The 12451-nt window shown below is 64.2% G+C and overlaps 1 protein-coding gene across 2 annotated transcripts; it reads right to left on the bottom strand.

Annotated features, from left to right (window-relative positions):
- Positions 1-930: 930 nt before the first annotated feature.
- Positions 931-6294, bottom strand: ENTPD2 (ectonucleoside triphosphate diphosphohydrolase 2). 2 transcript variants are annotated; one of them, XM_032306174.1, is made up of 9 exons: positions 6095-6294; positions 4698-4815; positions 4048-4198; positions 3710-3869; positions 3403-3630; positions 2671-2925; positions 2470-2589; positions 1587-1721; positions 931-1502 (listed from the first exon to the last, which is right to left on the bottom strand). In XM_032306174.1, exons 1-9 carry the CDS (start codon positions 6209-6211, stop codon positions 1299-1301), a joined length of 1488 nt encoding a protein of 495 aa, XP_032162065.1. In that variant the 5' UTR covers positions 6212-6294; the 3' UTR covers positions 931-1298. The 2 variants fall into 2 exon arrangements, with proteins under 2 accessions (XP_032162065.1, XP_032162067.1); XM_032306176.1 differs by having other exon boundaries at positions 1587-1715.
- Positions 6295-12451: the final 6157 nt, after the last annotated feature.

The following is a 12451-nucleotide window of genomic DNA, read 5'->3' as shown; positions in this document are numbered from 1 at the left end:
CCCACCCACCCCACCTGGGAAACCACCCTCTGACTCACTGCACTGAGAGGACAGGGGTGAGCCCCGCCACTGGATGCTTCCCCTCAGCCAGCTGTGCCTCAGAGCTCCAAAGAGAGGGCTGGCTGCCTCCAGGTTCTGGACGTTCGACACCCCGAAACCCTGCAGAACCCAGGCATGCGAGCACAAGCACAGCCATTCTCCCCCCGGGCCACTGACCAGACAGAAGCAGTGTCTGTGCTCAGTTTCTGGAAAGGTTGGGGGCAGGAGAGCAGCCCAAAGCTAGCCTCCCCACCCAGGATAAACCAGTGCTCACAGGAGGAGGCCGCAGGAGCCCCGGAGGTGGGGAGATGGGGGGCTGGTACCTCCCCTGGGTGCTGAAGAGGGCACCAGGCAGGAAGGGAGGTGTGTCCCGGCGCCGCGGCACCTGGGCTTTGCAGCCAGCCTCCCCACAACGCGCTGCCACCTGAGCGATGGGGCCCTGCCTTCCTCCTGGCCCTCATCTCAACTCGCCCCAGCACCACTTCTGGCGGAGCCCCCCCCCCCCCCCCCCCCCCCGCCCCTTCCAGCACAGAGCGGCCAGTCCCGCCCCTTTCCACCGCCTCCACCTCCCCACCCTCACCCCAAGCCAGTCCCAGGCCAGGGCCCGTCCTCACAGACCTGGAGGAGCCGTGGGGGCCTTGCTGGCTGGATGAGACCCAAGGGACTTGGGGACTTTCTCTTGGCGGGTGGCCCCTGGCTGCTCCGGGTGCAGCTGTGGAGCCAGGGAGCAGGGTTCCCACGGCTCTGTGCCTGCACCCACGAAGGAAGAAAGCAGGAAGAGCCTGGAGCCACCCTTGGGACTAGCAGCTGGTCTTCCTGGCCAGCACAGCTGTGGGGAAGAGGGCGGGCAGCGGCAAGGAGACCCCACCCTACGGATGTCCTCTCCAGGACTCTGGAAAGAAGTTTTTATTACAAAATTTTCACAAGTAGGTGCTGCATTCCCAGCCAGTGGGCTCTGACCCTCCCCCTCATACACAGTCAGACTTGGGGAGAGGCTGCTCCAAGCGCCCGAACTCCACTCTCTGCACACCCAGCCCCGGGGTCGCCGGCTGAGGGCTGCGGGGTGTCTGAATCCCCCACCCCCAGGAAGAGGAGGCCCAGGGGACCCCGCAGGCTGGAGGGGGCTGAAGCGGGCAGGCAGGGTCTGGACCCCGTTCCCTGTGGGCGAATAAGCCAGCGTCCCCCGTCTGGGTCTGGGCAGCGATGGGGTTAGGATGGGGGGGGGGGTGTCCCTGAGGGCCGCCGCCCCCAGCCCGCCCCTAGATGGCGCTGGACGCCTTGGCCGCGCACGCCCCGCGCAGCAGCAGGACGGTCGCGGCCAGAAGCAGGACGGCGGAGAGCAGGACCAGGACGACCCAGGCCCCGAAGTCTGTGCCCTTGCGCAGCACCGGCGGCTCGGCGGGGATCATGTTGGTCAGGTTCAGCATGTAGCCGAGCGCCCAGCCCACTGTGGCATCCCCGGCCTGCGGGCGAGGGGCATGGCCTCAGCCTCCGTGCGGTCCGGGGTGGGGACCGCCCCTCCGCGCCCCAGGACCACCGGCCCCCACCTTCTTCTGGAAGGTCACCCCTCCAAAGGTGCGCTCGTGGAAGCCGTAGCCGCGGCTCAGCAGCTGCTGCATGAACATGGCCCCAGCGCAGTAGTGAGGCAGGTGGGCTTGCTGTCCCGGGGCTCGAGCCTGCAGCTGGGACGCATGGGGGATACCGTTGGGCCGGCGACCCACTGGAGGTCTTGGCCCACGAGGAGGGGTGGCCGGCAGCGGCGTGCTATATCTGCTGACCCCAGCACACACCCATGGGCAAGGAGGGGCCGGAGATGGCTCAGCGGCCAAAGGGGTCTCCACCCCCAGGCAGGATGGTCCCCTCCAGGACCAACAATATGACTTTTGGACGGCTGTGGGCTGCCCCTGCTTTGGAGGGGGCCCTCGATGGGACAGCAGGGATGGCCACCCCGGGAGCAGCAGGCTGGCAGCAACCTTAGTGCGAGGTCAGGGGCCCAGGAGAAGCAGCAGGCCTTCAGCATGGACCTTGGGCGAGGCTTTTGCTCCCCCACTTCCCCACCCTCCAGGTGTGCCCGAGACTAGACACAGAGAAGATGGGATGGGGCCTCTGTCACCTCCAGAGCCCTGAGACGCTGTTTCTCCCCAGGTTTGGCACCCCACGCTCCACCTATGAAAACGCCACCTCCTTCACTCAACACGCGTCTGACCAGCGGCAGAAGCCGGAAACCTGGAAGCCGTCTTCAGAGCCTGGCTCCCCTACCCCTGAGCTCTGGCTGTCCTGCCTGCTACAGCCGGTCCCCAACCCACTTCACTCGCTGGGCCCTGCCACTGCAGGGCCTTCCCTCTGTCCTCCAGATCTGGGTCAGGGAGGCCCGCTGCCGGCCGGCCGGGCCCTCTCGCCCAGCCCTGGAGCGGCGGGAAGGAAGTTCACCTCCCTCCACGTCTGCTTGCACACTGTGACCGCCGCGGCCTCCAGCTGCTGCACGGTGGCCGCAGAGAGCCCCATCACCGTCCTCATGAAGTCCATGGTGTAGAAGAAGGCAGAGAAGGCCTGCAAGGGGGGTATGGTCACCCCGAGAACAGGCCCCACACGCTACAGGGCACCAGCCCCATGCCCCTCCCCTGCACTCACGATGAATTTCCCAGCCACAGGGGGCTGGAAGATGCCGTTGAAGGAACATCGGGAGAAGCGGCAGGAGGAGAAATTGAAGAGTCGCGCGACAAGGCTGCGGCAGAGGGCAGGGTCGCTGGTCCCAGACAGGCTGACCCTGGCGCTGCTGTTGAAGGCCTGGGGCTGCTGGGACGCCACGCACGGAGACTCGTACACGTCCTGAGGCAGCACTTGGGTGGAGTAGCCCCTTGGCCAGCAAGGGTGGAAGCCATGGGTCTGGGGGGAATGCAAGGTGCGGCGTGCATCACCCCTTCGCCAGGCTCTGCCTGCTGCCCTCAGCCCAGACTCTTCACAGAGCCTCCCTCTAGGACCTGCCTGGTGAGTTTCCCATAAGTCCCACTTGGGCAACATCGCTTCTGTGCTCAGGTGCACTCCATGACGCCCCGTGTCTGCTGGACAGCTCGTCCCCGCACCCCCCCCACCCCCGGCCAGGCACTCCAGGCCTTTGGAGACCCAGCCCTGGCCCTCCTTCCTCCCCAGCCAGGCAACGTCCAGACCCACCCCCACCGCTTGGCATTTGTGACTGGGAGACGCCTCTGCATCTGTCCTGCCAGCTGGGGAAAGCCCGGCTTTGGCTTCTGCTGCCTAGAGCAAGCCCCTCAGGCCAGGCTCTGGACCCCTGGCTCCCATCTCTTCTCGCCCCTCCTTCCAGGAGGGCACAGTGGTGCGGGTGGGTGGGGGGGCATGGGGCACCTGCAGTGCACTGGCCAGCAGCCTCAAGAGAACCTGGTCCCGGCCATAGCAGAGGAAGCTGTGCGTGTAGACGCGGTACGGCTGTCCGTAGAGCCAGAGCTGGACCTCGTTGGCTGGGTCCTCCGCCGGGCTGGCCGTCTCGAAGGTGATCTGAGTGGAGGCGCCCCCCAGGTCCATGGCCCCCAGCGTTCCCTTCCTCGGCCGGAACCACTGGCCCACCCAGCCATACTGTGGGGAGCAGAGGTTGGGGTCAGCCAGCAGGTGGGCCCCACGCCCCCTGGCTCACTGGGCTGGCCATCAGGCCCACCTTGATGAAGTTCTCCAGCAGGTAGTTGGCGGTCACCCAACCAAACACCCCCTCATCCTGGCCCGAGAGGATGTGGGCACCACGGAAATCAAAGGGATACTGGGTCAGCGTCTGGGTCACAGCCGCGAGCACACTGGCCGAGGCCTCTGGACTGGTCATGCTGTAACACAGGGAGGACTCTGAGGGACAGCCTCCGCGGGTAGCTGAGATCCTGCTGCTGCGGGCACTGTGTCTGCCCAGGGCCACCGCGGAGGGTGTGCACCAGAGTGGTGTGCAGGGGCCTACCCTGTGCTAAGCCTCTCGTGGAGATGGGGAAGGTCAGGGCCGGGCACACTCACTTGAGCAGACGCATGCCTGCTGTGGCTCCCAGGTAGAGGGGAGTGTCCCCGTGTCTCTCCTTGGGCACCTGCCGAAGCGCCTGGTCCAAGCACTCAACGAGACTCTGGCCCGCCCTGGAAGGGTTGTCCGCGTAGCTGGAGATCCCCCCTCCTAGAGGGAGACAGAGAAATGGGCCCAATCCTGAAGGGCAGCCCCTAAGTGAGCCATGGACTGGCAGGATTGGGGACCTTGGGCTCCTAAACCAGGTGGCGGCTTAGACACTCCTTTCCAGCTCCAGCCCTCAGAGACAAAGGGGCCCACCTTCCTGGAGTCCACCCGGTCTCCCAGGCTGCCACCTGCCCATGGGTGTGCACACAGGTGCCAGGGCAAAGCACGAGGCCTGCCCTCCTCAGGGGCCTGCTTGTGTGTGCCGGTCTTGGGCCAGGGAAGGCCCAACCTCCCAGCCACCGCCTGGGGCTTACTTTCTCCTCTGAACTGCCCCTAGCCTTTCTTTCTGGGAGGCTTCTGCAGCTCCTTCCTGGAGCAGGCCCCAGCCACATCAAGCAAAGGAGGCATCGAGATTCTGGAGGGTAAGGCCAGAGAGGGCCCCTGAGGCCCTAGAATGAGTGGGTGTCCAGACTAGGGGTGCCTAGGTCTCAGGGGACCTTACCATGCACGTCACAGGAGCTGTGCTGGCCCACGATGCCTGTGTCATTCTCCTTGTCCGCGGGCCACTTGTAGATGAACAGGGATGTGTGCGAAGAGCCAGCGTCCAGGACGATGCCATACTGGGAGTGGGGGTGACGGTAGGGTCAGCTGGGGGTGGGGCCTGAGGCCATGCCCTTTGGCCCCCCAGCTCTCTACCCGATCCCACCCCATGGCAGGGCTGGAACCTCCAGAATGAAGTGCTGGGTCTAGGGCAGCAGGGACAGCCACGGAGACGCAGGTTGGCTGGGGAGGCAATGGGCAGGCAGGGTGGACGGCCTGGAGCCTGTCCTCTTCTGACTACGGGAACCTTCCTGGTGAGGGAAGCTCAGGAGCTCTGTCAGGGTCAGAGGAGTCCTGGGACCACCCCTGGAACCTGGCCCTGGGGACATGAGATCCCCAGGTTCCAAGAGAGAAAGCGGCCGCAGGAGCTCCCTGCACTCACTCTGTCTTCCTCTCCTCTGTGCCCTCCTCTCTGACCTCAGCCCAACCTCAGGATCTGGAAGCATGCCTGAAGACACCCCCCGCGACAAAGCCAGCCCCAGTGACAGCTGGGTCCTGCCCAGCTGAGAGGGCCTGCACGGGCCTTCCTCGCAACCCCAAGGGCCAGGGTTCCTCCAGTGAGAGCCCCGCTGGAGAACGTGCCGTCTTGAGTCCAGAAAGGGGCCATTGTCGTCCTCTTCCCCAGCCCCCAAAGCAGCCTCAGCGCGCTAACCCTGATCAGACCACCCAGCCTCACCTCCTCTTTGCCCTTGGCTCCAGAGCACCCCTCCTGCAGGCTCCCATCCTGGGCCCCCCAGGGCTTGGAGCACCCACTTGCCCACACCAGTCCCTGTTCGCACAAGTCCAATAAAGAAAGGGTCAAGGGAGTTGGCGGGGCTCCTGGAGACTGGACGCAGATCTGGCCTAGTCCACTCCAACTCCTTCAGGACCAGCCCAGCCTCCCCCGCTAGGCACCCAAGGGCTGCCCAGGCGCTGTCAGGGTCTCCGGGTAGATGAGGAGGAGTCCTTAGGCCCCAGCACCTGTGGCTGAACCTGGACCAGATGCGTCCCCGGGGGCCACAGGGGGCTGGGGGCCAGGGGTCCGGCCGCAGCCTGCGGCGTCCAGGGCCCGCATCTGGGGGAGCGGAGGGACAGCTCTTGGGCCGCGCCCAGGACAGGCTCCCGGAGGTCGTGGCGAGCCGGGGAGTTTCCGGGACTCCGCCCCGCCAGGCCGGGAGCGCGGGTGGACGGTGGAGTGGGCGGGGGGGGGGGGGGTCCCGGGCTGCCACGCGGGCGCAGCCGGCCCGGCCCGGCTCGGCTCCGAGCCCCCGCCGCGGGGTCCGCTGGTCCGCAGACGGCGCCGGCTGCCCGCGCGCGCACCTTGAGGGCGGGCGGCTCCCGGACGTCGCGGGTGGGGACGCACAGCAGCAGGAGCCCGGCCAGCCCCGCCGCGGCCAGCAGCAGCGGCGGCAGCAGCGACAGCATCTTCCCGGCCATGGGCGGACGCGCGGGCGGACGAGGCGTCGTGCAGGGGCAAGGGGCAAGGGGACCGCGGGGCCGGGGCCGGGCGGGTAGGCGCCCGGGGCGGGGCGCGAACGGGCTGGGGCGGCGGCTGGCCACGCCCACGGGCCCGCCCCCCGCCCGCCCCGGCCCGCCCCCCGCCCGCCCCGGCCGGCCGGCGCAGGTGGGAGAAGTTGCGGCTGAATCACCCGCGCAGCGCGTCCCAGCGCCCACCTTCCTCCTTCCGGGCCACCGGGTCCCAGAGACTCGTCCCCTCCGCGGGTCCCCCCCGGCCCCTAGGGCTGGCTACCAGGGTCTGCCTGTGGCCCCCGCGGAGTCCCCCGCCCCCCCCCCGGGCGGGACCGAGAGCGCTCCCAGCCCTCTCTGGGGGAGTCTGTGGGCTCGTGGCCCGAAGGCCTGGCACCGAAGGGTCGGCTGGGCTGCTTCCCAGGCGGCCTTGTTCAGAGGGTCAGGCAGCTGGAGTGGCCAGCTCTTCCCTGGCCCAGTCCTGAAAGGACCCCCCCCCCAGCAACAGGAAGTACATGGGTCCCCGACAAGGTCCCCGCCCCACCCTCAGAGCAGAGAAGAGCCTGGGTCGGTGGTGCTGACTCAGCCCGGAGCCGCATGGCAGGTAGCCGCAATTGTATGACCGTCGGGCCCCGTAGACACCACGCGGACCGCAGCGCTGCAGGCCTTTCAAGGTGCGGGGGTGGAAGATGAGGGGGGGTGGGCTCAAAGCTGAGCAGCCAAACTGCCTCACCCAGTCCTGGTCCCAAGGTGATAGGTGAGGGCACAGATAGACAAAGGGGCAAGATGGTCACAGACACACCAAGCTGAGAGAGGAAATCCCAGGCCCTACCTCCTGGCTCAGGGTCTGGCCCATCCCTAATGGGGAGGAGGGTGCCCCGAAGGCTGGGCGGGGGAGGCAGGAGGGAGCAGGAGGAGGGCCCTCTGCGCGCAGGACGAGGAGACGAGAGAGATCTGGACCTGTTCGTCCACTCACAGGTCCCCGGCTGGCAGGGGAAAGGGGGTGTGTGGGGGGGCAAGCGATCAGCCAGCCCCGGACCTCAGCTCTGCCCTTAGTGAAATGTCTGGCCTCTAGGCTTCCACTCCCCACCCTCCCTGTGCACTAGCCTGGCCCGGGCCACCCCCATGTCGCGCCCTGGGCAAAATAGAAATCCCATCCACAAAACAGCAGGGAGCCGCGTGGCAAGACCACTCTGGAGCGCCAGTGTCTGGGGGTGGGGCAGTGGGGGGCCAGAGGGGGGCCTTTGACAGGGTCTAGGCAGCATCTCCGCTGGAGCCGGCTGCGACAATGGGGCTGGGTTGCTGCCAGGCTGAGGGTCTGGTGTCACAGGCCTAGTGAACAGCCTTTCTTTCAGCTCTGCACCCCAACAACAGAAGGGGTGGGAGTCCCGGAGATGGCTCGGCCTCCTCACAGCCCCATCTGGCTGGGCCCCAGCGGAGTCTCTGGGTGTGGCCAGCACAGGGCTCCAGGCCCCAGATCCTGCCAGCACCCCTCCCCCTTCTAGGCCTTTCTTCTGCGGGGAAGGCTCAGAAGGGGGAGAGGCCTGCAGATTAGATTGAAAAGAAAAAGACAAAAGCGGCCCACAGGGAGCCCGGGGGCAAGCGAGGGCGGGCAGCCCGCAGGCCTGTCCCCCACATGCTGGTCCCCAGCCCCCACACCTCATCCCACAAAGCCAAAGCCCTGAGCAGGGCTCCCTGATGTTTTGGTTGGTCCCACCGGCCGTGAGACCCACCAGCCATGAGAGGATGGGGCCAGGGTAGTGGAGGCCTGGACGCCACAGGGCTCGTGGCAGAGGGCCCAGACTAGTCCCAGAAGAGAGGGCAGGCCAGGAGTTGGAACAGCCAGGACGAAGCCTGGGAGCGCATTCTCTCTGAGACAGAACGTGGCCGGCCACATGCTTCCTTGGTGCAGAGACGCCCTTCCTTCCAGAGTGGAAGGGGGGCGGGGGGGCAGGAAGGGGGGGTTCTGCGTGGGAGGGGCCTCTGGGAACCCCGGGGAGAGCCCCAGATGTGCCACAGGCGCCTGGGTCCCGGCAGAGGCATGCGGTTGCAGAGAGGTGCGGGGAGAGGGTCCTCAGAGGAGCTGGACCTCCCAGGCCGGGGACCTTCGCGGAGGCTAGCTGACATCTTGGCTCTGCCTGCCTCAGTCTTGGCATCTGCGGCAGAAGCATCTTTGCTGCTAAAGACCCCTCACTCTGTGAACCTGAAAAATCAGACTACACACCACGCGCTCCCCGCCGCGGCCTGTTTCTGCTAAGTCTGCGGCCGCGGGCGCTGGTGCCGGCAGGCGAGGCCGGGGCCGCGTGTCCGTGTTCGGCTCTGAGCAAATCCTCTCTTGTCTTCAGAACGAGGGTGTCGTCCGCTCCCGGGTCCGTTTCTCTGCACCCCCGCGCGCGTTGGGGACCGCGCCGCGTGGAGGTTTCTGGGACGCCGGGAAGATGAGGTCCGAGATCTTCCCGGCGTCTGCCGGCTCCCTAAGAGACGGCGTGGCACGTCCGTCCTGTCTTCCGCCAAGCGTCTGCTAAATTCTTAGCCCAGTTTCTAGGTTGTTTGTCTTTCTGCATGTGCCGCACGGCCGTCCTCCAGCTGCGAGGTCCCAGAAGTTCTGAATTCGTCCGAATGGGTCGTTTTCCTCGCTGTGGTCTTGTGGGTGCCGCGAGCCGTGGGCCGTGGGATGCTCTAAGTCACGCTCTCCAGCTTTCCTGTTTGCTCGGGGCCAGCCTTTGGCCCACATGGGGGTGGTTTGTGTGTGAGGCGCCAGGGAAGGGCTCCAGTTGGCATCCTCCGCGCGGAGAACCGGCTGTCCCGGCCCTGGGGCCACGGGTCAGCCTCTCGGGCCTGGTGTGTGGGGAGCGCTGGCCACCGCGCCCTGTCCCCCGGCCGAGGACGCGGGGCCTCCTCCAGCTCTGGCACCGGCACCTGCCCCCGGCCCGGCCGCGCGGGTGTGTCTTCCCGTCTGGGAGCACAGCCCCGTCCCCGCTCCCCACCTCTGTTCCTGGCGCTCTGGGCTCTTCCACGGAAATCTTTAGAGCCTGTGTCGGGATCACAAGACCCATGACTTTGGGTCTACACTCCAGTTGTGGTGGCACCGTTCGTGAAGAGAAACCCCGCCAGAGCAGCGACCCGAGGCCAGAAGGGGGATCCCCAGAAGAAGCGCGGTCGCGGAGCCCACGGGAGCCCACGGGATCTCAGCGGGACCCCACGGGGCCCCCGGGGCGGGCCGCGCACTGCCTCTCCTCGAGAAAGCGGCCCCGGCAGCTCACCAGCAGGCATCGCCTGGAACCCCTGCTTCGCTCCAGTGCGCCGGCTTCGGGACCTCCTCACACGCCCTCCTCCCCCTCCTAAAGCTGCGTCCCCCTCCTGTGGCTTGCCCGGCAGTGGAGTAACCGAGGGCGGGCGGCTCACAGCGTTGCGGGGGCGGCCCACACCGCATTCCCCTTTCCTGCAAAGCAGCTCTCCGGCCGGGATTTCAAGGCCAGACCAGCAGCACGAACGTCTCCTCCAGAGAAGAGCCGCAGCTCTCGGACTTCCTCTTCCTTCACTAATCGGCAGAGCTTGACGGAAGGACGCTCGGCCTGGCGTCTCGCTACCGTTTCCGACTGTGATGGTGGGTCGCCGGTCTCTCTCCGTCGTCCTGGCACGTCGGGAGCCCTGGCATGGCTGCTCTATCTGTACATGTTCCGGCACGAACGCGTTCCTTCCCTGGGACCAGCGCCCGCCAACGCAAGTGCCGGCTCGTGCTGTGTGTCAGAGCCAGACGGGCTCTCTGCGTCTCTGCGAGCGAGACTCGGATCTGGGGGAGCGGACTCATGTCCTGGTGGGAGCCGGCGAGTCTGCCGTCCGTGGGGCAGGTCAGCAGCTCGGAGACTCAGTGGGGTGGGGCGGGGGTCCTGTTGCAGGCTTGAGCCCAAACAGCGTCTGTGCGTAGAATTCTTTCCTCTTTGGGGACATTACCCTTGTCTCCTGAGGCCTTACACTGATTGGGTGGGGCCCACCACGTTCTGGAGGGTGATCTGCCTCCCTCCAAGTCTCGTGATGGGAATGGGAGTCCTACTGACATGTCCCTTCACAGCGACATCCGATAGGGCTTCGGTTGAGCGCCTGGGCCCCATACCCCAGCCAGGGTGACACACAAAATTAACTAACCATTGCAAAGGGTAACAACTTTAGTTTTTGTTTCTTTTTTTTAAAAAAGATTTTGTTTATTTATCTGACAGACAGAGATCACAGGTAGGCAGAGAGGCAGGCAGAGAGAGAGGAGGAAGCAGGCTCCCTGCTGAGCAGAGAGCCCGATGTGGGGCTCGATCCCAGGACCCTGAGATCATGACCTGAGCCGAAGGCAGCGGCTTTAACCCACTGAGCCACCCAGGGTTCCCTTTAGTTTTATATTAATAACAACTGTTCCAGCTTTTCCTGTTTTTGTTTTTGATGCCTTATTTAGGCATCAAAACAGCTACCTGAATTTCTAAAACTCCAATCTGACAATTAAACTAGAGTTGATCTCACTCTTTGCAGATGACATGATACTCTGTGGAAAACCCAAAAACTCTATCCCCAAATTGCGGTAACTCAGATAGGATTTCAGCAAAGTGGCAGGATATAAAATCAATGCACAGGGGCATCTGGGAGGCTCACTCATTAAGCAACTGCCTTCAACTGCTGTCATGATCCCGGGGCCCTGGGATCGAGTCCTGCATCGGGCTCCCTGCTCAGCCGGGAGTCTGCTTCGCCCTCTGACGCTCCCCATCTCGTGCTGTCTCCCTCCCTTTCACTCTCCCTCTCTCAGTTAAATACATAAAATCTTTTTTAAAAATCAATGCACAGGGCGCCTGGGTGGCTCAATGGGTCAAAGCCTCTGCTTTCAGCTCAGGTCATGATCTCAGGGTCTCTGCTCGGCAGGGAACCTGCTCCACACCCCCCCACCGCCTGCCTCCCTGCTTACTTGTGATCTCCGTCTGTCAAATAAATAAATAAAATCTTAAAAAAAAAAAAAAAAAAGATGTGGTCTATATACACAATGGAATACTATGCAGCCATCAAAAGAAATGAAATCTTGCCATTTGCGACGACATGGATGGAACTAGAGGGTATTACGCTGAGTGATATGGCAGTCAGAAAAAGACAATTGTCATAGGATTTCACTCATGTGGAAGTTAAGAACCTGGGGTCGAGCCCCGCAGATGCTGGGCTCCCTGCTCGCTGGGGAGCCTGCTTCCCTCTCCCTGCCGCTCCCACTTTATGTGTCAAATAAGTGAATAAATAAAATCTTTTTTTAAAAGTGGGGGTGGGGCGCCTGGGTGGCTCAGTGGGTGAAGCCTCTGCCTTCGGCTCTGGTCGTGGGCTCAGGGTCCTGGGATCGAGTCCCGCATCGGGCTCTCTGCTCGGCGGGGAGCCTGCTTCCTCTTCTCTCTCTGCCTGCCTGTGACCTCTCTCTCTCTCTCTGTCAAATAACTAAATAAAAATAAATTAAAAAACAAAAAAGGGGGAAACAAACAGGGTTGCTGGAGGGGAGGTGGGGGAGGCTGGGGTAACGGGGCTGGGCACCGGGAGGGCACATGATGGTCCCATCACACCTGTGGAGCTGAAGAAACCGATCTCTGCCTCTGAAACCGTGAACACGCTGCGATAATTAATTGTCAATTTAAAAAATCGAGTTGCGCCCACTCACAGATGTTGGGACAGTGCACAGTGTCAGGGGACAGTGAGGGGTCCTCCAGCACCGGGCTGTGTTTTTCTCTTAAGACCGTGCCCTGCCCCCTCCCTTCCCGGGAAGGCGTGGGCCGGAGGCCGCTGTTCTACCCGGCTCTCCCGGTGACTTTAATGCACATCCTGAATGAAAGCTAAACTGAGTGTCTTTTTCCTTACGAACAATTCGAGCCCCAAGGACGCCTCAGCTTGTCTTCCCACCCCGTGCGCCACTGCCACGTGACCGCAGTTCTCTCCTGGGCCCCCAGGCCGCTGTCACTGCTGCGGCGCCTGCGGTTCGTGTCTGCGTGCACCAAGGGATACCCTTGGGTCAGCTTTAAAATGCGTCCACAGATCGCCCGATTCTCCTTCCCTGCAAAGGGGGCGTCCGATTCCTCTCCTACGCCGCTCGAGGAGGGCCTGGATTGCGGATGGCTTCTGACCATCAGAGGTGAGACAGAGGTGACCTTGTGACTCAGGGACCCCTGAGCCCAGGTCCTCCCAGACGGGTGGCTCTCTCCTAGG

The sequence above is a fragment of the Mustela erminea genome, chromosome 12 (genome assembly GCF_009829155.1).
Source record: "Mustela erminea isolate mMusErm1 chromosome 12, mMusErm1.Pri, whole genome shotgun sequence".
NCBI classification, from domain to species: Eukaryota; Metazoa; Chordata; class Mammalia; order Carnivora; family Mustelidae; genus Mustela; species Mustela erminea.
Note: the sequence above shows the minus strand (reverse complement) of the source record. Positions and strands in the feature narration are given on the sequence as shown.